The sequence below is a fragment of the Salmo salar genome, chromosome 01 (genome assembly GCF_965601325.2).
Source record: "Salmo salar chromosome 01, fSalSal1, whole genome shotgun sequence".
NCBI lineage: Eukaryota > Metazoa > Chordata > Actinopteri > Salmoniformes > Salmonidae > Salmo > Salmo salar.
In genome coordinates, this window is record NC_138291.1 from 73,328,953 (window position 1) to 73,351,810 (window position 22,858).

Here is a 22,858-nt window from a genome sequence, read left to right on the forward strand (position 1 = left end):
AGTTAATTTGTGGAATTTCTTTCCTTTTGAATGTGTTTGAGCCAATAAGTTGCATTGTGACAAGGTAGGGATGGTATACAGAAGATAGACCTATTTGGTAAAAGACCAAGTCCATGTTATGGCAAGAACAGCTCAAATAAGCAAAGAGAAATGACAGTCCATCATTACTTTTAGACATGAAGGTCAGTCAATCTGGAAAATGTCAAGAACTTTTAAAGTTTCTTCAAGTACTGTCGCAAAAACCTTCAAGAGCTATGATGAAACTGGCTCTCATGAGGACCGCTAAAGGAAAGGAAGACCCAGTGTTACTTCTAATGAACTTGTCCTCTTCAGCAGTGTTACCAGCCTCAGAAATTACAGCCCACCAAAAAATGCTTCACAGAGTTCAAGTAACAGGCACCTCAACATCAACTGTTCATAGGAGACTGCGTGAATCAGGCCTTCATGGTCAAATTGCTGCAAAGAAACCACTACTAAAGGACACCAATAAGAGACTTGATTGGGCAAAGAAAAACGAGCAATGGACATTAGACAGGTGGAAATCTGTCCTTTGGTCTGGTGAGTCCAAATTTGAGATTTTTGGTTCTAACCGCCGTGTCTTTGTGAGACGGACGATCTCTGCATATGTGGTTGCCACCGTGAAGCATGGAAGAGGTGGTGAGATGGTGTGGGGGTGCTTTGCTGGTGACACTGTCAGTGATTTATTTAGAATTGAAGGCACACTTAACCAGCATGGCTACCATAGCATTCTGCAGCAATACGCCATCCCATCTGGTTTGCGCTTAGTGGGACTATCATTTGATAATGACCCAACACACCTCCAGGCTGTGGAAGGGCTATTTGACCAAGAAGGAGTGATGTAGTTCTGCATCAGATGACCTGGCCTCCACAATCACCTGACCTCAACCCAATTGAGATGGTTTGGGATGAGTTGGACCGCAGAGTGAAGGAAAAGCAGCCAACAAGAGCTCAGCATATGAGGGAACTCCTTCAAGGTGAAGCTGGTTGAAAGAATGCCAAGAGTGTGCAAAGCTGTCATCGGGGGAAAAGGGTGGGTACTTCGAAGAATCTAAGATATATTATACAATGTAGAAAATAGTAAAAATAAAAACCCTTGAATGAGTAGGTGTTCGAACGTTTGACTGGTACTGTATGTATGTATGTATGTATGTATGTATGTATGTATTTTTTGTTGTAGTAGTATTTTACCCTCTTTCTCCCCAATTTTGATATTGCCTCATTTCTGCAACTCCCCAACGTGCTCAGGAGGCAAAGATCAAGTCATGCGTCCTTTGAAACATGACCCACCAAACCGCGCTTCTTAACACCCGCCTGCTTAACCCGGAAGTCAGCCACACCAATGTGTTGGAGGAAACACCGTCCACCTGACAGAGGTCAGCCTGCAGGCGCCCAGTCCGCCACAAGGAGTCTCTAGAGCGCGATGGGCCAAGTAAAGCCCACCCCCCACCCCAGTCAAACCCTCCCCTAATCTGGACGACGCTGGGCCAATTGTGACACAGCACGTGATCGAACCCGGGTCTGTAGTGACGCTCTAGCACGGCGATGCAGTGCCTTAGACCGCTGCGCCACCTGGGAGGCATGAATTACTACTAACATGAATTATAACAAAAAGAGAAATACAATCAGATTTTTAAATTAAACAGACTCATCTCACACTTACATTTTCTTTATGGGCCTCTTCACTATTCAACATTCACTCTCAACATCTCAATCAAAAGTTTTAACTTCTTGCAAGTCACAATTTTTCCATATGGAAAATTACCATTTCTTTAGTTATGGTCTTATGCTCTGATTTTATTTAACCATTTGCCAATAAATTAAAATGTCCAAATTAGTTTAACACACTTTGTATGAATTACTGTTAACATGAATTAAAACAAAAAGAGAAATACAAAACAGATTTGTTTTAAATTAAACGCCAAACTTTCATCCCACACTTACATTTTCTTTATGGTCCTATTCACTCTCAACAACACTCAAAAGGTAGCCCAGGGTGGGTCTTTTTTTACTCAACGTCTTAAAGCTTCGGTCAGGATATTATGTTGGAACATTTATGTAGGCCTACCTCATTTCCTATACCCAAACTCCAATCCAGACAGACCTATATGCCTAGGATAATTCACGTCCCACGCTGAGTCGCCAAACTCATTGGAGAGTCTTTCAATGGACATTGACTTAGAAAGTTAGAGTAAGTGACAAATAATAGGGCAAGTACAGTACATTTGCGTTTAATTTATTGCAGACTATACGGAAAATAACAGTTTTTGTTTTCCATTAAAGGTGAAAAGGCATAATACAGACCACTTCTTCACAATGAGGTTGGCATTAAGAAACATTAGTGTAACAAATTGATGCCATTAATGCAGCAGTTATGTGGCAAAACATAATAAAGAGTCTAATTACCCCATTATGTATTGCCCCCGCATTAGGTCACCGTTTTCTACCTACAAATATTACTCCAGGTAGGAACGGCTGAGCTGACCATCTTGTGATGACCATTTACCAAGGGAATAATAGTTAATGTAATCAAACAAGTCCTATGAGCGTGAAAGTCAATGAATGGTTTAAAGCACACAAAAGCCATAGAGCTCCACCACGATTCCCAATCAGAAGAAACATGTTAACTGGCATATCATATACAGAACACATGCCTACAGTTCATTTCAACTCATTTGCTTTTTGAAGAATAGTACAAAAAAATATAGAAAGATAGAAAATCCACCAAAGGTCAGAATGTATGTCCAGGTCCCATCAAAATAAATACCATAATATATTCTCTCTCTGAATATCCCACTTCTATACCTCATGTTCTAAACATCAGGGTCTGTACTGGCTGTACTGTGATGGGAGAGGGTTGATTCCAAATCGCTGTGGCGCTGCGCCTAAGGCAGTTCTGAAACCTTGTTGTGATGAAGGCATCCCTACACCCATTCCCAGGTTCATACCCATCCCACTCCCCGGCCGGGCTAGGTTTTGGTTGAGCATGTTGGTGTAGGGGGAGGCTCCGTAGTTGAGGCCCATGCTGTAGGGCCTCTGGTGCTGGGTGCTGGGAAGCACCAGGGGCTGGACATGCCTCCCCGGGGTGTTGAAGGAGAACTCTGGCGGTGGGCTGCTGGGTTTGGATGGGGTGGAGGTGAGCCGGTCCATGTCCTCAGAGGATTTGGGGGGAGGGGGGACAAAGCTGGACAGGCCCCCGTGGTCAGAGGGGCTGAGTGTGCTGGCTGGGAGCACTCCGGCCATGAGGGAAGGCCGGATCCAGTCATCCTTGAAAATCTGAACCGTCAGCGTGGACACGAGGGGGAAGAGACGGTTGGTCACATGGGCCAGCACCATCTGCTCGTTGGCATCCCGGCGTATTCGGACATGGACAGAGCCAGCCTGCACACAAAGCCAGTGGAGGAGACAAGGAGTTAAAGCGTGAGTCTGTGTGTTTACACCACATTCTCTCTCTCCCTTTCTCTCCCTCTAGCTCTACTGGCAGTACGCTAGGCCATACAGTCTGGAGAGAACAGTGTGAGAACAACCCAGAACTGTGTGACAACAACTGAGCACAGCAGCAACACCACTGTATAAACTTAGTCTACACAGGAATCTACAAGTGCAGCCAGGAAGCTGGCCTATTTATCGATATGACAGCAGTGATGCTGTAAATGCGTAATGTTACCATTGCATTATACTGCTATTATGCAGAGTGCAAATAAGTGTTATTTCATTGAATTAGATTTAACGTTGCAGCAGTCCAGACAGAATCTGTATTTAAGTTATTCTACGTGAAACAACATTAATAATTCACAGCTCAGGCGTTTCAATGAAACCAGAATGACTCAATTTCTGTCTTTATGCCATATTCCCTGTATTGGAGTACGACGTGACTACTGTCGTCTTTTTGTGTGACTACTCTGTCTTCACAATGGGAATCAAAGAACATGGCCTTGCTTCTCCTAGAGGCAGAGCTAACAGAGCATGACGCATTACGCTGGGAGTCTGCTGGGTATAATGAGGAGACAGCAGGGACAGAACAATGATGACGTACCAGAGAGCCAAAGCCCACCGTCCAGAAGTGTTCATTACGGACCTCCAGGACCCCATCCAGAGTGGAGACCTGATGGAAGACAAGTACAGTGTTACACACATACAGCAGTACATACAGTCTAGAGGTCTGCTCGTGCCTGCTCCCACTGGCTTTCTGTCTGACTCCCACCCGCTCCCGCAATAACTGGTCCCGAACCCAACCGCAGTCCCGCAATGTTATTTTAGGCGTATGTGACGCAGCTTACTTTCCAGCCATGGTCCCTGACATTCTGCACCCTATAGGCAGTATCAAAATGTGCAAAAATACCTAAGATTCGTACGTCACATGGCCCATTATATTTGGCTATCGGTAGGTATTACTGGGCTATATCAACCAATAGGCTAGATGTAGTTTGAAGAGAGCAGAGTGGACACTTGCACTTTCTCTTGAGCTACATTTTATAGCCTACCTTTAAGGAGCGGGACAATTGGGTGATCAGTACCTACTCTACTTCACTGAAACCACACATAAGGCTGGCGCACATGATCTCGCACACCCAACTAGGAGAGGAAGGCTACTGAACTTGAAGCAGTGAAATTCTGAGGGTGTGTGAATAACGCGACAAAGAGGTGCTTTTAATACAATAGGAAGGCATATAAAGCAGAAAGACGTCTGTTTCCAAATAATCTGCGGGATCTGACCGCATCAAGGAAAATGCAGACCGCGCCACAATCTCTGTAGGGGTCTAACAGAGTCTCTGCCATGAGGGGACCAGTTTAACCTGATCGTATGACCAGTCCCAATCAACTCGCATGGTCTGAAAAAACTATAACTGGCTCTAGTTATAATATTGATAGAGTGGCACAATAGGATCCCAAGGGGCACAATATATTTTAAAACATGGTAGGGAATCATTGCAAGTTGTTGCACACCGTGAAATACACTTCAATAATAAATACATACAAAGCAGAGACAAAAATTGGCTTCAATACACATGGTACACGCAACACATTTCAACTGCCTTATTTAGCAAGTGCAACAGGCTTGAAAAATAGGAAAGAGGTCAAAAGAGGACAACCCTCAGCAAACACATCACTGATTGCCATTAGGAGCAAAGATGAGATGTTCCCATTCGCTTTCAGCACTTTGCCCTCCACAACCATGGCACTAAACAACTCAAGAGTTGTTGGACCATCAAAAATGGTGGGGGAAAAAAAACATTTTTTAAATGTTTTCTGTAAACGGTTTGATCACTGTGTAAATATCCTGTATTATGTAAATAATTTACATGTATTCCACCTCATATGCCTCGGTATTAACATTGTATTTCATGTCTAACTTTAGCTCCATTTGGACATGACATTACGCTTTGTTGTGCTGATGACGTGGATGTCGATTATGGCAGCCCCCAGCACCTCTCTGATTCAGAGGGGTTGGGTTAAAAGCGGAAGACACCTTTCAGTTGAACGCATTCAGTTGTACAACTGACTAGGTATTCCTCTTTCCCTTTATTGTTAGGATTATCTCCTCTCCACAATTCACTAGAGTTATCCTCATTGCTTTTGTCTAGATGGTGTACAACTATGACCAGAAGTTACTTTTTGTAGCAGGTTAGGAGAGCATTTTAGCTAACCCTTTTCCTAATTCACCTAACCTGCTACGTTAATTCTTCAAACCCGCTGCCTAAGTTCTCCTAACCAGCTACAAAAAAGTAACTTCCGTAGCTGTATACCACCTAGTTAAAACCGTCCTTAATTGACATCCCATCCGATTTCAATAGTTAATTAAACAACAAAAACATCACCCCCACTTGAGTGTTCTTACCTCTCTGAGCAGTTTGTCAAGCTGTCCGATGACATGGGAGGGAGTGGTCTAAAGAGGACAGAGCAGAACACAGCCGGGTGTGAGTCACCAGAGTGTCTCTGTTCAAAACACAGCGCTCCAGAAAATCCAGAGAAAAACTCTTTTAGTATTTATTTCATTAGTCCACTGTTGATGCAGTCCCAAAATGTCTCCTGCATTCTGCATCATCATGATGATGTGGCCTTTGCTTCTTAAAAGTCCAATATCTTGAAAACTTGACTGCTGACATGCAAAATATTTTGGGACTGTATCAACAATGGACTGACTAATGAGAAAAAACATCTCAAAATATAATTTTGAGTGGATTTTCCCTTTAATGAGTAATGAGCTAAGGTCCATCAAAGAACATGCTCTCTTTAATTTATTTATTTAACCTTTAACCACTAGGCAAGTCAGTTAAGAACAAATTCTTATGTACAATAACGGCCTACCGGGGAACAGTGAACTGCCTTGTTCAGCAGCAGAACGACAGCTGTTTACCTTGTCAGCTCGGGGATTTGATCCAGCAACCTTTCGGTTACTGGCCCAACTCTCTAACCACTAGGCTACCTGCCGCCCCAACAGTGTACAGTGCTTCTTCCTTTAAAAGTTTTGAGCTTATGCCACAACCGTTTGTGGTAGATGGTGGCAGATTGTGGTAAATTGCGTCATTATAGCATCAATGGCTGACACTTAAATGACGTGCTGCAACTTTTAAAGGAAGAACCACTGTAAGCCAAACATAATCCGGACAGAACATAACTCAATCATTCCAAGAGTTTACTGTGTTGAGTTACAGTAAAGTTGTGCGATCCACATCACATCCTACACAGAATCAATGATCCAGTTCAATTTAGACTGTGGACATGTTTGAATAGCCTACCTGAAGGAGCACCTTCCCGCTGTACACACTCATAGGATACATGGTGCCAAAGATCATGAGGCCGATGGCCACCGCCGAAACTGTGTCCACAGCATTGTAATTACTAGAGAGAGAGAGAGAGAAAATCATCAGGTACTTCATAATAGATAATATTAGTACGTTATTAAGTTAGGAGCATATAGCTGTCAGGATAGAGCTGGGTGACATGGACAAAAATCCATATCACGATAAACTGACTGAATTATCATGATAACGATACGTTTATAACATTCATGTATACCACCATTACTCACAATCATCCATATAACTCAGTACTGTAGTCTTGTGGTTAGTGTCCACCTTGAGATTGGAAGGCTGTGAGTTCGATCCCCGGCCGAGTCATACTAAAGACTGTAAAAACCTGATGAGTCTCTGCTTAGCACTCAGCATTTTTTAAATTTATTTTTATTTAACCTTTATTTAACTAGGCAAGTCAGTTAAGCTCTTTGGGATAGGGGGCGGTATTTTGACGTCCGGATGAAAAGCGTGCCCAAAGTAAACTGCCTGCTACTCAAGCCCAGAAGCTAGGATATGCATATAATTGGATAGAAAACACTCCAAAGTTTCTAAAACTGTTAAAATTACGTCTGTGAGTATAACAGAACTTATTTGGCAGGCGAAACCCAGAGGACAAACCATCCAGGATTCTTTTTTGTTGAGTTCAGTGTTTTCAATTGGTTTTCTATGGGAAACTAGATTTATGAGGCACCTGGTTGCAGTTCCTATGGCTTCCACTAGATGTCAACAGTCTTTAGAAATTGGTTGATGTTTTTCCTTTGAGAAATGAAGAAGTACGGCGATTCAGAATGAGTGTAAAGCCAAGTGGACTCGTGTTTGCGGCGCGCGACCTGTAGCTCGCTCCACATTGATTTTATCCGCTATTGAACACAGTATATTCCGTCTTAAATGTTATCGATTATTTACGTTTTAGCATACCTAAGGTTGGATTAGGAAAGTTGTTTGAAATGTTTGGACCAAGTTTACAGATAACTTGTAGTCATGTTGTGCGAGTTGGAACCGGTGTTTTTCTGAATCAAACGCGGCAAAAGAAATTGACATTTTGGGGATATAAACAAGGAATTTATCGAACAAAAGGACCATTTGTGATGTTTCTGGGGCATATTGGAGTGCCAACAGAAGAAGATCTTCAAAGGTAAGGCATGAATTATATCGTTATTTCTGACTTCTGTGTCGCCACCTGCCTGGTTGAAAATGATTGTGCATTTGTATGATGGGGCGCCGTCCTCAGATAATCGCATGGTTTGCTTTCGCCATAAAGACTTTTTGAAATCTGACACCGCGGCTGGATTAACAAGAAGTTAAGCTTTATTTTGACACATTGCATGTGTATTTTCAAGAATGTTAAATATTTACAATTCTGTAGTTTGAATTTGGCGCCCTGCATTTCCACTGGATGTTGGTCAGGTGGGACGCTACCGTCCCACCTAGCCTAGAGAGGTTTTAAGAACAAATTCTTATTAACAATGACGGCCTACCAGGGAACAGTGGGTTAACTGCATGTTCAGGGGCACAACGACAGATTTTTACCTTGTCAGCTCAGGATTCGATCCAGCAACCTTTCGGTTACTGGCCCAACGCTCTAACCACTAAGCTACCTGCCGCCCCTGAGCCCCTGCAGCCCACAGTCCTTAATACCTGCAGCATTAAGGAGATAGATTGAGGGTAAGGCCGTGCGATAGACTAGCTTTCTATCCAGGGTGTGTACATGTACATTAAGCTGCCTCAGGGTCCTGCCCTATGAGCGGCTCGTGCAAGGCTATTTACATACAAGCAGACTTACTTCATTTCAAAACTTTACATTTCTCTAGTATAGGCAACTTATCATTATGAGTGATATCAGCAAATGCCCACGATAAGTGGTCGGTGTCGATAATGAGGGCTTTGTGGAAACACAATTCAGAGTACACATTATTCCTCAACAATACTGATTTATAACTTCCCCGAATCCTCAACAATACTGATTTATAACTTCCCAGAATCCTCAACAATACTGATTTATAACTTCCCCGAATCCACTAACTAATTCCATTACACCATGTCGGAGGGGAGGACTTACTTGATCTCAATGAGCATGTAGGTGATGCAGAGTGAGAGCGCTCCGGCCACGTTGATTAAGACAAAGGGATTCATACGAGGCAGAAGGACACTGCTGAGACCAGGGATAATCCCACACAGGCTGAAAACATACAAACACAAAAATAAAATTACTATACTGAGCCATTCAACCCTGCGGTGATGCTCCAAACGTGTCTAAACTTGTTAGAGTTACTGTGACAACACACATTACCAAAGTGACAACACACATTACCAAAGGGCAACCAAAGAAATCACACAAACAATCCAAGACAGGGACTCACAGAAAGCACCTGTAATATACACATCTTCTTAAAAGTTAAAATATTAATAATGCTGAGACTAAGTGATTAATATTCTTCTACAATCTACTAGACACAAATATAAATGCAAAATGCAAGACATTTCAACTATTTTACTGAGTTACAGTTCATATAAGGAAATCAGTCAATTGAAACAAATTCATTAGGCCCTAATCTATGGATTTCACATGACCGGGCAGGGGCGCAGCCATGGGTGGGCCTAGGAGGGCATAGCCCCACTTGGGGAGCCACCCACTGGGGAGCCAGGCACAGCCAATCAGAATGAGTTTTTCCCCACAAAAGGCTTTTACAGCCAGAAATACTCCTCAGTTTCATCAGATGTCCAGGTGGCTGGTGTGCTCACTGCAGTGCCAGACTCCAGAGGTGCAGTCAAATTGAAATATGCTCAAAACAAATCAAATGTTATTGGTCACATACACATGGTCAGCAGATGTTATTGCGAGTGTAGCGAAATGCTTGTACTAAACCATTGCTAAACCATTATTTGTAACATTACGATGCTGTCACCATCGACGATGGCTGTCAAACATTGTTGATACTCCGAGTCGGGAATTCATGTCATACGAAAGAATTCCCCTCGACCACAAATTTTGGAAAACAAACGTTCTTCATCGACTTCTGGTTATAAGGAAATAACAAAACATGCTGAAAAGCTGCTGTGTTGTTCAATGTGTGTTCAGAAAGTATTCACACCTCTTGACTTTTTCCACATTTTGTTGTGTTACAAAGTGGGATTAAAATGATTGCCATTTTTCGTCAACAATCTACACAAAATACTCTAATGTAAAAGTGGAAGAAACATTTTTTTTTACTGATGTTAGAATTTATGAAATATGAAACAGTAATATACAATATACATACACAAAAGTATGTGGACACGCCGTCAAATTAGTGGATTCGGTTATTTCAACCACACCCGTTTCTCACAGGTGTATAAAATCGTGCACACAGCCATGCGATCTCCATAGACAAACATTGACAGTAGAATGGCCTTACTGAAGAGCTCAGTGACTTTCAACGTGGCACCGTCATAGGATGCCAACTTTACAACAAGTCAGTTCGGCAAATTTCTGCCCTGCAAGAGCTGCCGCGGATCAGCTGTGAAGTGGTAAGCCACACAAGCTCACAGAACGGGACTGCCGAGTGCGTAAACTTCTGTCCTCGGTTGCAACACTCACTACCGAGTTCCAAACTACCTCTGAAAACAACATCAGCAAAATAACTGTTCGCCGGGAGCTTCATGAAATGGGTTTCCATGGCCGAGCAGCCGCACACAAGCCTAAGATCACCATGCACAATGCCAAGCGTCGGCTGGTGTGGTGTAAAGCTCGCCGCCATTGGACTCTGGAGCAGTGGAAAGGAGTTCTCTGGAGTGATGAATCACGCTTCACCATCTGGCAATCCAATGGACAAATCTGGGTTGGCGGATGCCAGGAGAACGCTACCTGCCCCAATGCATAGTGCCAACTGTAAAGTTTGGTGGATGAGGAATAATGGTCTGGGGCTGTTTTTCATGGTTCGGGCTAGGCCCCTTAGTTCCAGTTAAGGGAAATCTTTGTTTCAGCAAGACAATGCCCCTGTGGACAAAGCGAGGTCCATACAGAAATGGTTTGTTGAGATCGGTGTGGAATAACTTGACTGGCCTGCACAGAGCCCTGACCTGAACCCCATCAAACACCTTTGGGATGAATTGAAACGCCGACTGGCGTAATCGCCCAACATCAGTGCCCGACCTCACTAATGCTCGTGGCTAAATGGAAGCAAGTCCCCAACATCTAGTGGAAAGCCTTCCCTGAAGAGTTGAGGCTGTTATAGCAGCAAAGGGGGGACCAACTCCATATTAATGGCCATGATTTTAGAATGAGATGTTTGTTGAGCAGGTGTCCACATACTTTGACCATGTAGTGTATATTCTTGGGACCCAACTCTTCAATGTATTATTTTACAGACAGATGGATGGATGCATTCATCCTGTGTTCTCTCTATGTGGTGTGTTTTTGGATCAGATTATATTTTCTTTTTGGGATGTGCTTCGTCCTGTTCATAAATGACCAATGTCTGATCTAATTCAAATGGCTAGCCGTTCATTATGCCGTTGTGATACAATTCATGTACAATTAAGCATTCATGTGTGTCGCTTTTCAGCATTGCTCTCATTCCACAAAAATAAAAACGAGATCCCTATAGTGAGTGGAACCACCTCAGATCTTACAGTTGTGTGGTGATGAGGCAATGTGCATGCTTTACAGATCAGTTATTTGTGTTTAATCAGAGATGTTAATGCAGTGCATTAGGAGGTGTAACCATCAGAGTAGGCGTGATGATATGATATGAAGTGATGTCCTCCTCAGACAGATGAGTGCTGCCAACACTGGGGATCGCAGTCTCTGAGACCACACATCATACTCATCAGCATCAGTAGGGGGAGTAGAGGGCAATGAGTTCACTCACATTTAGCCAGTGTGAAATCATGCACTGACATTTAGCCCGTTTTTTTATTTTTTTTTATTTGCAGTGATGTATTCAGATCTTAGCATAATATTATTTGAAATAGGTCATGATTAGATAAATACTGAGAAGATGAATTCTATATAGTGTTTTTAAACTGCATCCCTGTCCAGTGTCAACCTCTTATTAAACATGCATGGATACTAGTCCACTGGTGTCCAACATGGACACAATAAAAAAAAAACTAGGCATTATCTTTAAAAAAGAAAAGAAAACCCATTAACCTAAAGAAGCTCGACCTCCGGTCACTTAATTTGAAGCCAACATTTGGGGGGGGGGGGGGGGGGGGGGGGGGGGTGAGTGCGAAGCAGGATTTACAATCCCAATAATCTCCTAAATCTCCCTGCTGCATTGATATAATTGAGTACTAGGGACAGGGTCGTGTGATTCCACGGCCGTCTGTCTGCACAGTCTGTGCGTCCGGCACTGCAGAGCGAGAGCGAGAGCGAGAGCGAGAGAGAGAGAGAGAACACTGTGTGGATAGAGGGAGCTTTGTTCCAGAGTGACAGTTTGTATAATCCCACCCACTGGAGACAGAAATTGTGGGATTACGGTGAGACAAACAAACACTTGATATGATGTCGGTCGGCTATAAATACAGGCTAAACGCTGTTGCCCAAATAATAGTACACAGTGGACTAGCTCTGAGGGTTATATAATGTCTACCCACCAAACACCAGGGAGGGTGGTGAGGCCCAGAGACACGGATGACAAGATTACAGCAGATAATGAAACAATGACTCAAATCAGTCCGGGACATCCTGTCCACTGTGCTTTCTATTCAGAACAATCATAACTTTACTCTGTTATACAGCGCCTTCAGAAAGTATCCACATCCCTTGATTTTTCCCACATTTTGTTGTGTAACACAGCCTGAATTTAAAAGTGATTAAATTTAGATTTTGTGTCACTGGCATACACAACGTACCCCATAATGTCAAAGTGGAATTGTTTTTATACATTTTTACAAATGAATAAAAAAAATATTTTATTAATAATAGTATCAATACGTATTCAATTCCTTTGTTATGTCAAACCTAAATAAGTTCAGGAGTAAAAATGTGCTTTAAATCACATAAGTTTCATGGACTCACTGTGTGCAATAAGTGTTTAACAGGATTTTTTAATGACTACTTCATCTCCGTTCAATTATCTTTAAGGTCCCTCAGTCAAGCAGTGAACTTCAAAAACGGATTCAAGAACAAAGAACAGAGACATTTTCCAATGCCTCGCAAAGAAGGGCACCTATTGGTAGACGGGTAAAAATAAAAAAGCAGACATTGAATATCCCTTTGAGAATGGTGAAGTTAATTACACTTTGGGATGGTGTACAGTGCATTCGGAAAGTATTCAGACTCCTTGACTTTTCCACATTTTGTTACATTACAGCCTTACCTTTAAAATGTATTAAAATATTCCTTTCCCTCATCAATCTACACACAATACCCCATAATGACAAAAGCGAAAACATGTTTTTAGAAATGTTTGCAAATTTATAAAAACAAAAAACAGAAATAGTTTATTTACATAAGTATTCAGACCCTTTGCTATGAGACTCAAAATTGAGCTCAGGTGCATCCTGTTTCCATTGATCATCCTTGAGATGTTTCTACAACTTGATTGGATTCTACCTGTGGTAAACTGAATTGATTGGACATGATTTGGAAAGGCACACACCTGTCTATATAAAGGTCGCACAGTTGGCAGTGCATATTAGAGAAAAAAAAAACAAGCCATGAGGTGAAATAATTGTCCGTAGAGCTCCGAGACAGGATTTTGGCAAAGATCTGGGGAAAGGTACCAAAATATTTGTGCAGCATTGAAGATGCCCAAGAACACAGTGACCATCATTCTTAAATGGAAGACATTTGGAACAACCAACATTTACATTACATTTTTACATTTTAGTAATTTAGCAGACGCTCTTATCCAGAGCGACTTACAGTAGAATACATATATTTCATAATTTTTTTCCCGCGTACTGGTCCCCCGTGGGAATCGAACCCACAACCCTGGCGTTGCAAACACCATGCACTACCAACTGAGCCACACGGGACCAAGACTCTCCCTAGATCTGGCCACCCGGCCAAACTGAGCAATCGGGGGAGAAGGGCCTTGATCAGGGAGGTGACAAAGAACCCAGTGGTCACTCTGACAGAGCTCCAGAGTTCCTCTGTGGAGATGGGAGAATCTTCCAGAAGGACAACCATCTCTGCAGCACTCCACCAATCAGGCCTTTATAGTAGAGTGACCAGACAAAAAACACTACTCAGTAAAAGGCACATGACAGCCCTCTTGGAGTTTGCCAAAAGGCACCTACAGGACTCTCAGACCATGAGAAATATGATTCTCTGGTCTGATGAAACTAAGATTAAACTCTTTAGTCTGAATGCCAAGAGTCACATCTGGAAGACACCTGGCATCATCCCTACGGTGAAGCATGGTGGAGAGAGTATTATGGTGTGGCATGTTTTTCAGCGGCAGGGACTGGGAGACTAGTCAGGATTGAGGGAAAGATGAACGGAGCAAAGTACAGAGATCCTTGATGAAAACCTGCTCCAGAGCACTCAGGACCTCAGACTGGGGCGAAGGTTCACCATCCAACAGTACAACGACCCTAAGCACACAGCCAAGACAACGTAGGAGTGGCTTCGGGACAAGTCTCGGAATGTCCTTGAGTGGCTTGGCCAGAGCCTTGACTTGAACCTGATCGAACATCTCTGGAGAGACATGAAAATAACTGTGCAGCAACACTCCCGATCCAACCTGACAGAGCTTGAGAGGTTCTGCAGAGAAGAATGGGAGAAACTCCTCAAATCTTTCCTAACTCAGTTGTTGGAGAGGAAGGAAAACCGCTCAGAGATTTCAGAAGCCAATGGTGACTTTAAAACAGTTACAGAGTTCAATGGCTGTGAGAGGAGAAAACTGAGGATGGATCAACAACATTGTAGTTACTCCACAATACTAACCTAAATTACAGTGTGCACAGAAAGAAGCCTGTACAGAATAAAAATATTCAATGCATCCTGTTTGCAATAGTACACTAAAGTAAAGCTGCAAAACACTTGGCAAATAAATTAACTTTCATGTCCTGAATAAAAAGCGTTATGTTTAGGGAAAATCGAACACAACATATCACTGAGTACCACTCTTCATATTTTAAAGCTTGGTGGTGGCTGCATCATGTTTTGGGTATACAGGTCATCAGCAAGAACTAGGGAGTTTTTTGGGGGATAAAAAGAAACGGAATAGAGCCAAGCACAGGCAAAATCCTAGAGGAAAACCTGGTTCAGTCTGCTTTCCAACAGACAGTGGGAGACAAATTCACCTTTCAGCAGGACAATAACCTAAAACACAAGGCCAAATATACACTGGAGTTGCTTACCAAGACGACATTGAATGTTCATAAGTGGCCTAATTACAGTTTTGACTTCAAATCGGCTTGAGAAATCTATGGCAAGACCTGAAAATGGCTGTCTAGCAACTAACAACAACCACCTTGACAGAGCTTTAAGAATTTTAAAAAGAATGTGCAAATAATGTACAATACAGGTGTGCAAAGCTCTTCCAGACTTACCCAGAAAGACTCACAGCTGTAATGGCTGCCAAAGGTGATTCTAACATGTATTGATTCAGGGGTGTGGATAGTTATGTAAATTATATATTTCTGTAATGAATTCTCAATAAATTTGTTAAAATGTATATTAGGTGCTTTTGCCCTAAGTAACCTGGAGAGTGGGTGGGATTGTATGTGCCTTTTACTATTCAGGATAGAATGCGACAGAAAGCCACTTCAATAATATTTGGGGTTTTAGATTGATTCTCATAATCTATCTTATTTAGGCCTAGTTTTGTTTCATAGAGTGCTACTGGTATATTATTGGAGATCAGGGTGTTATAGCTATGAGGGAACACCTGCATAATGGAAAGCAAAATATATCTGGACCTGCAATGAGTTAGAGGCTTGTTTCACATGACCCTCCGCTGCTCATTCACCTAACCCATTAGGAGGTAAGGGAGGGTTATTTTTCAATGAGTCCGCCAACTCCAAACATGACTCAGCCTTTTGTCATTTTCCACTTCCTGAGTGACATAATCCAGACCGGGGCACCAGCAGAGAAAGTAGAGGTGCAAAATGATCTCAACACTCTGGACTGAAACAAAACCCACCAACATCCATTATTCAGACAAAACAAGTGAGGCGATTCATCATCCTGGAAGCTAGTATATGAGGGCGGAAAGGTGTAGGGGGTGGAGTTTCACTGTCAAGCCTCTCCCCAGCCCTGCACAGGGTCTCCAGGGGTGAGGGCCAGGAAGTGGCTGACCTGAGAGTATCCATCAGGTCTTAACCCCAGGGCAAGGACACACAGCACAATATGGAGGAGGTGAAAGGAAAGATAAGAGTTTCACATCTGACCTCTACAGGCAGGTTTCGCCAGAGGGGGTCATTGTAATCCATTGGAAAAGACATGAGACCGGCCCTTGCTGTCCAGATACCTTACAATAATTCCAAGAAGCTCAATCGATTAAGCCAATATGTTTCCCTGAAAAAGCCACTCCCTAACATCTTGCTGAAAAAAATATACTACTACACCCCATGTCATGTTTTACATACATTTTGAAATGTTTTAGTCATTTAGCAGACGCTCTTATCCAGAGCGACTTACAGAGTGCATTCATCTTAAGACAGCTAAGTGGGACGGACACCCACATATCACATTCATAGTAAGCACATTTTTCCTCAATAAAGTAGCTATCAGCAAAGTCAGCGCTAGTAAAGGGGGGGAGACAAGTGCGAGTGTTAGTTCACGAAAGTGGGTGCAAGGGGGATGCTGAGGGATTATTTAAAATACTATTTGAAGAGGTAGGGTTTCAGATGTTTTTGGAAGATAGGCGGGGACTCTGCTGTCCTGGCTTCAGGGGGAAGCTGGTCCCACCATTGGCATGCCAGGACAGAGAAGAGCTTGGACTGGGCTGTGGGAGCTGCCCTCCCGTAGGGGTGGGAGGGCCAAGAGACCAGAGGTGGCAGAATGGAGTGCTTGGGTTGGGGTGTAGGGTTTGAGTATAGCCTGAAGGTAGGAAGGGGTAGTCCCTCTTGCTGCTCCGTAGGAAAGTTCCATGGTCTTGTAGTGGATGCGAGCTTCGACTGGAAGCCAGTGGAGTGTGTGGAGGAGCGGGGTGACATGAGAGAGCTTAAACACCAGGCGGGCTGCAGCGTTCTGGATAAGTTGCAGATGGCACAAGCGGAGAGCCCAGCCAACAGCGAGATGCAGTAGTCCAGACAGGAGGACTGACCCCAGGTGGTAAGGGTAGACAACAACACATCTGCCAAGCTGATCCTCAACACTTGGGCCCTTCCTGTACTCCCTGTTCACCCACGATTGCGTGGCCAAACACGACTCCAACACCATCATTAAGTTTGCTGACGACAACAGTGGTAGGCCTGATCACCTACAACGATGAGACAGCCTATAGGGAGGAGGTCAGAGACCTGGCAGTGTGGAGCCAGGACAACAATCTCTCCCTCAATGTGAGCAAGACAAAGCGGAGAGCACAAGCGGAGAGCCCAGCCAACAGCGAGATGCAGTAGTCCAGACAGGAGATGACAAGTGCCTGGATTCGGACCTGCACCGCTTACTGTGTGAGGTAGGATCATAATCTACGGATGTTGTAGAGCATGAACCTGCAGAAGTCACTGCTTTGATGTTTTCAGAGAACAACAGTGTTGTCCAAGGTTCTTTGTACTCTGGGAGGGGGACACCATGGAGTTGTCAACCGTGATGGAGAGGTCTTGAAGCGGGCAGGCATTCTACGGGAGGAAGTGTAGCTCTGTGTTGTTGTGCTTGAGGTGGTGGGCCGACATCCAAGCGGAGATATATGCCAGGCACGCAGAGATGCGTGTCGCCACCTGGGTGTCAGAAGGGGGAAGGAGAAAAGTAGTTGAGTGTCATCCAAATAGCAATGATAGCAGAGACCATGTGAGGATGACAGAGCCGAGTGACTTGGTGTATAGAGAGGGCCTAGAACTGAGCCTTGGGGGACACCAGTAGTGAGAGTACGTGGTGCAGACATAGATCGTCTCCACGTCACCTGGTAGGATTGGCCTGCCAGGTACGATGCAATCCAAGAGTGTGCAGAGCCTGAGATGCCCAGCCCTGAGAGAGTGAAGAGGAGGATCTGACGGTTTACGGTGTCGAAGGCAGCGGATAGATCTAGGAGGATGAGAACAGAGAAGAGAGAGTCAGCTTTGGCAGTGCGGAGAGCCTCCGTAACACAGAGAAGAGCAGTCTCGGTTGAGGGACCCGTCTTGAAGTCTGACTGGTTAGGGTCAAGAAGATCATTCTGAGAAAGATAGCAAGAGAGTTGGTCAGAGACAGTACGCTCAAGTGTTTTGGAAAGAAAATAAAGAAGGTCTGTAGTTTTTGACGTCAGGAGTCAAGTGTTAGTTTAGGAGGGGAGTGATTCGGGCCATTTTGTAGTCAGAGGGGACGCAGTCAGTGGTCAGGGATGAGTTGATGAGGGAAGTGAGAAGGTCTCCAGAGATGGTATGGAGAAGGGAGGAGGGGATGGGGTTGAGCGGACAGGTTGTCGGGTGACCGGACCTCACTAGTCGCAGGATTTCATCTGGAGAGAAAAAGGGTCAAGGCGTAGGGTAGTTCTGTGTGTCTATTTACCCTTTAGCCTCAGTTTGATTGGGACAGACTGCTAATCACATTACACACATACACTGTGGTGCATACATTTCCTGAGGGATGCTTGGGAGGGAAACTGTCCACTTCTGGACTACAGGGGGAAAACAAGGAGGATCAATACAGCAGGATGACTCATTGAAAGAGGATCTTACCTTCGACTCAGGTCTGCGACATGCTCCTGGAGCCAACTGGTGCTGGCAGCTGTTGGGAGGATGGTGCGGGGGGGAGAGAATGAGGGATGGAGGAAAAAAAGAGAGAAGACAGAAGACAGGGGTCAGAATTACACACATCAACACAGTGAAAGAGCATCACTCTAGCAGCCCTTATCTGCAGTCTGTTCCCATATATCTTCCTCCACAGCGGCCATTGTTGTGGCGGTAACAGGAGCCGAGTGCCATTTGATCAGCAAGCAGAGTGTGTCCTCAGCTGTCCATCCCGCAGGATGGGTTACAATCACAGACGACTGACCAGGGGAGGGCACATATATGATTTTAGAGTATCCCACCGCCATCTGTGATGTTTAAACACAAATGGTTACAGAGCAAACCTCTCAGCCCATATTGGCTAGTTTACTGTGGTTTAGGCAGATAAGTGAGAGAGGCATTGAGAGAGACTACAAAAAAACCTTCCCCAAATCCAATTTTCACTCCCCCACATAAGCCTGACCACACCAGGAGTTTTGGGGTGTTTGTGTATGCGTGTTTGCTCTCCTTGAACATGTCTCTCCCTGACTCTGAGATGACAGGACACAGAACATCCAAATTTGCAAAGCAAAGCTAAATGTTTGGTCCAGATTTTGTACGACAAAATTCTCTGAAAGGGACTCTGGTGTGGCAAAAGGGACAGGACATAGTCTTATAGTCTTATGCTCTAATTAATTTGTACTGATAAATCATGTACATGCGCAAAAACACAAAACGTTAATAAATTGATAACAAACAGTTGCAAATGTGCAATCCAAAGCTATTGCTTTTTTTCTCCGCTCTGCTGAGGAGTATTTTTCTCCACTCTGCTGAGGAGTATTTTTCTCCACTCTGCTGAGGAGTATTTTTCTCCACTCTGCTGAGGAGTATTTTTCTCCGCTCATACAGGAGTAATAAAAGGGCCTAGTACACCAAGTCATTTTTTTAAATTATATTTTTTCCCAATTGCAACATCATCAGCACCCTTAGTTCTTGTGGCTATGATATTCGGAAGGCCTAAGACATGGTAAAAAACAACTAGACCTAATGGTTCCTTGTTGCACTTTATGATTTAATTTTAAAATGTAGCCTATATTCAAATCCAGATGCATGCATCTTATTCGAAAGACAAGGCAAAAATGTTCCATCAAAGCTTAAAAATATATTTTTTAAACTAATTTAGGTTGTTTCGTATTTTGTTTACACAACTTAATTAATGTATTTTATAACTTGCAGGCCTGTATTTAAAATTTGTACAGTTCGATAGGAAAAAGGCATACCCAAATAGGCCTGTTAGTTTTAAGCGAATGCATAAGCGAATGTTCATTTGTTTTCATGTGTTAGGCTATAAAGAATGTTATAAATACTAATTTGCTTTATCGGTTTATATATTTAGGATTTTTACAGTTCGATAGGCAAAAGGCATATAGCTTAAGGATAATGGGCCTATTAGTTAATAAAGTATCATAAAGTATGTTCTAGGCGAAATAATACATTTTTATCTGATTGTTGTTGACCCCTTGACTTTTTCCACATTTTATTACGTCACAGCCTTATTCTAAAACTGATTAAATTGTGTGTCCCCCCATCCCATTAATCTATACACAATACCCCATAATGACAAAGCAAAAACAGGTTTTATTTCTTTTACTGAAATATCACATTTACATAAGTATTCAGACCCTTACTCAGTACTTTGTTGAAGGACCTTTGGCAGCGATTACAGCCTAGAGTCTTCTTGGGTATGACACTACCGTACAAGCTTGGCACACCTGTATTTGGGGAGTTTCCCCCATTCTTCACTGCAGATCCTCTCAAGCTCTGTCAGGTTGGATGGGGAGCATCGCTGCACAGCTATTTTCAGGTCTCTCCAGAGATGTTCGATCGGGTTCAAGTCCGGGCTCTGGCTGGGTCACTCAAGGACATTCAGAGACTTGTCCCAAAGCCACTCCTGCGGTGTCTTGGCTGTCTGCTTAGGGTCATTGTCCTGTTGGAAGATGAACCTTTGCCCCAGTCTGAGGTCCTGAGCACTCTGAAGTAGGTTTTCATCAAGTATCTCTCTGTACTTTGCTCCGTACCTCTTTCCCTCGATCCTGACTAGTCTCCCAGTCACTGCCGCTGAAAAGCATCCCCACAGCATGATGCTTCCACCACCATGCTTCACCGTAGGGATGGTGGCAGGTTTCCTCCAGACGTGACGCTTGGTTACATCAGACCAGAGAATATTTTTTCTCATGGTCTGAGAGTCCTTTAGGAGCCTTTTGGCAAACTGCAAGAGGGCTGTCATGTGCCTTTTACTGAGTGGCTTCTGTCTGCCACTCTACCATAAAGGCCTGATTGGTGGAGTGTTGCAGAGATGGTTGTCCTTCTGGAAGGTTCTCCCATCTCCACAGAGGAATTCTGGAGCTCTGTCAGTGACCATTGGGTTCTTTGTCACCTTCCTGACCAAGGCCCTTCTCCCCCGATTGCTCAGTTTGGCCGGGCGGCCAGCTCTAGGAAGAGTCTTGGCGGTTCCAAACTTCATCCATTTAAGAATGATGGAGGTCACTGCGTTCACTGACTACATCTCAGCATTCAACAACATAGTGCCCACAAAGCTCATCACTAAGCTAAGGACCCTGGGAGTAAACACTCCCCTCTGCAACTGGATCCTGGACTTCCTGATGGGCCGACCCCAGGTGGTAAGGGTAGACAACAACACATCTGCCAAGCTGATGCTCAACACTTGGGCCCCTCCTGTACTCCCTGTTCACCCACGATTGCGTGGCCAAACACGACTCCAACACCATCATTAAGTTTGCTGATGACAACAGTGGTAGGCCTGATCACCTACAACGATGAGACAGCCTATAGGGAGGAGGTCAGAGACCTGGCAGTGTGGAGCCAGGACAACAATCTCTCCCTCAATGTGAGCAAGACAAAGGAGCTGATCGTGGACTACAGGAAAGAGAGGGCCAAACAGGCCCCCATTGACATCGAAGTGGAGTGGGTCGAGAGTTTCAAGTTCCTTGGTGTCCACATCACCAACAAACTATCATGGTCCAAACACACCAAGACAGTTGTGAAGAGGGCACGGCAACACCTTTTCTCCCTCAGGAGACTGAAAAGGTTTGTCATAGGTCCCCGGATACTCAAAAAGTTCAACAGCTGCACCATCGAGAGCATCCTGACCGGTTGCATCACCGCCTGGTATGGAAACTACTCGGCATCTGACCGTAAGGCGCTACAGAGGGTAGTGTGCACGGCCCAGTACATCACTGGGGCCAAGCTAGGCGGTGTCAGAGGAAGGCCCCCAAAAAATTGTCAAAGACTCCAGTCACCGAAGTCATAGACTGTTCTCTCTGCTACCGCACGGCAAGCGGTACCGGAGCGCCAAGTCTAGGACCAAAAGGCTCCTTAACAACTTCTATTCCCAAGCCATAAGACTGCTGAACAATTAATCAAATGGCCACCCGCACTATTGACATGGACCCCCCCCCATCCTCTGTTTTTACACCGATAGTCACATTACACACAGTCACTTTACAAATTACCTCCAACTAACCTGTACCCCCGCACATTGACTTGGTACCGGTACCCCATGTATATAACCTTATTATTGTTATGGAATTTTCTTGTGTTACTTTTTGATTTGATTAGATTTTTTATTTTTTTTTACATTTGTTTATTTTGTAAATATTTTCTTAACTCTTTCTTGAACTGCATTGTTGGTTAAGGGCTTGTAAGTAAGCATTTCACGGTAAGGTCTACACCTGACAAATAACATTTGATTTGATTCTTGGTGACCTTCAATGCTCCAGACAATCCCCAGATCTGTGCCTCGACACAACCCTGTCTCGGATCTCTACAGACAATTACTTTGATCTCAAGGCTTGTTTTTTGCTCTGAAATGCACTGTCAACTGTGGGACCTTATATAGACAGGTGTGTGCCTTTCCAAATCATGTCCAATCAATTGAATTTACCACAGGTGGACTTGCACCAAGTCATAGAAACATCTCAAGGATGATCAATGTAAACAGGATGCACCTGAGCTCAATTTCAAGTCTCATAGCAAAGGGTCTGAATACTTATGTAAATAAGGTATTTGTTTATTATTTTTAATAAATATGCAACAAAAAAATCCCAAAACCTGTTTTAGCTTTGTCATTATAGAGTATTGTGTGTAGATTGATGAGGAACATTTTTTAAAATCCATTTTAGAATAAGGCTGTAACGTAACAAATGTGGATGAAGTCAAGGGGTCTGAATACTTTCTGAATG

The 22,858-nt window shown here is 43.7% G+C and overlaps 1 protein-coding gene across 1 annotated transcript in view; it reads right to left on the reverse strand.

Moving 5' to 3' along the window:
- Positions 1–2,238: 2,238 nt before the first annotated feature.
- znt6 (Zinc transporter 6) overlaps positions 2,239–22,858 on the reverse strand; it is a 77,432-nt gene continuing 56,812 nt past the window's right edge. Inside the window, 6 exon segments of the mRNA NM_001139824.1 lie at positions 2,239–3,399; positions 4,055–4,123; positions 5,858–5,905; positions 6,759–6,861; positions 8,875–8,994; positions 18,567–18,615. Of these exon segments, the coding sequence (NP_001133296.1) occupies positions 2,839–3,399; positions 4,055–4,123; positions 5,858–5,905; positions 6,759–6,861; positions 8,875–8,994; positions 18,567–18,615 (950 nt within the window). The 3' untranslated portion in view covers positions 2,239–2,838.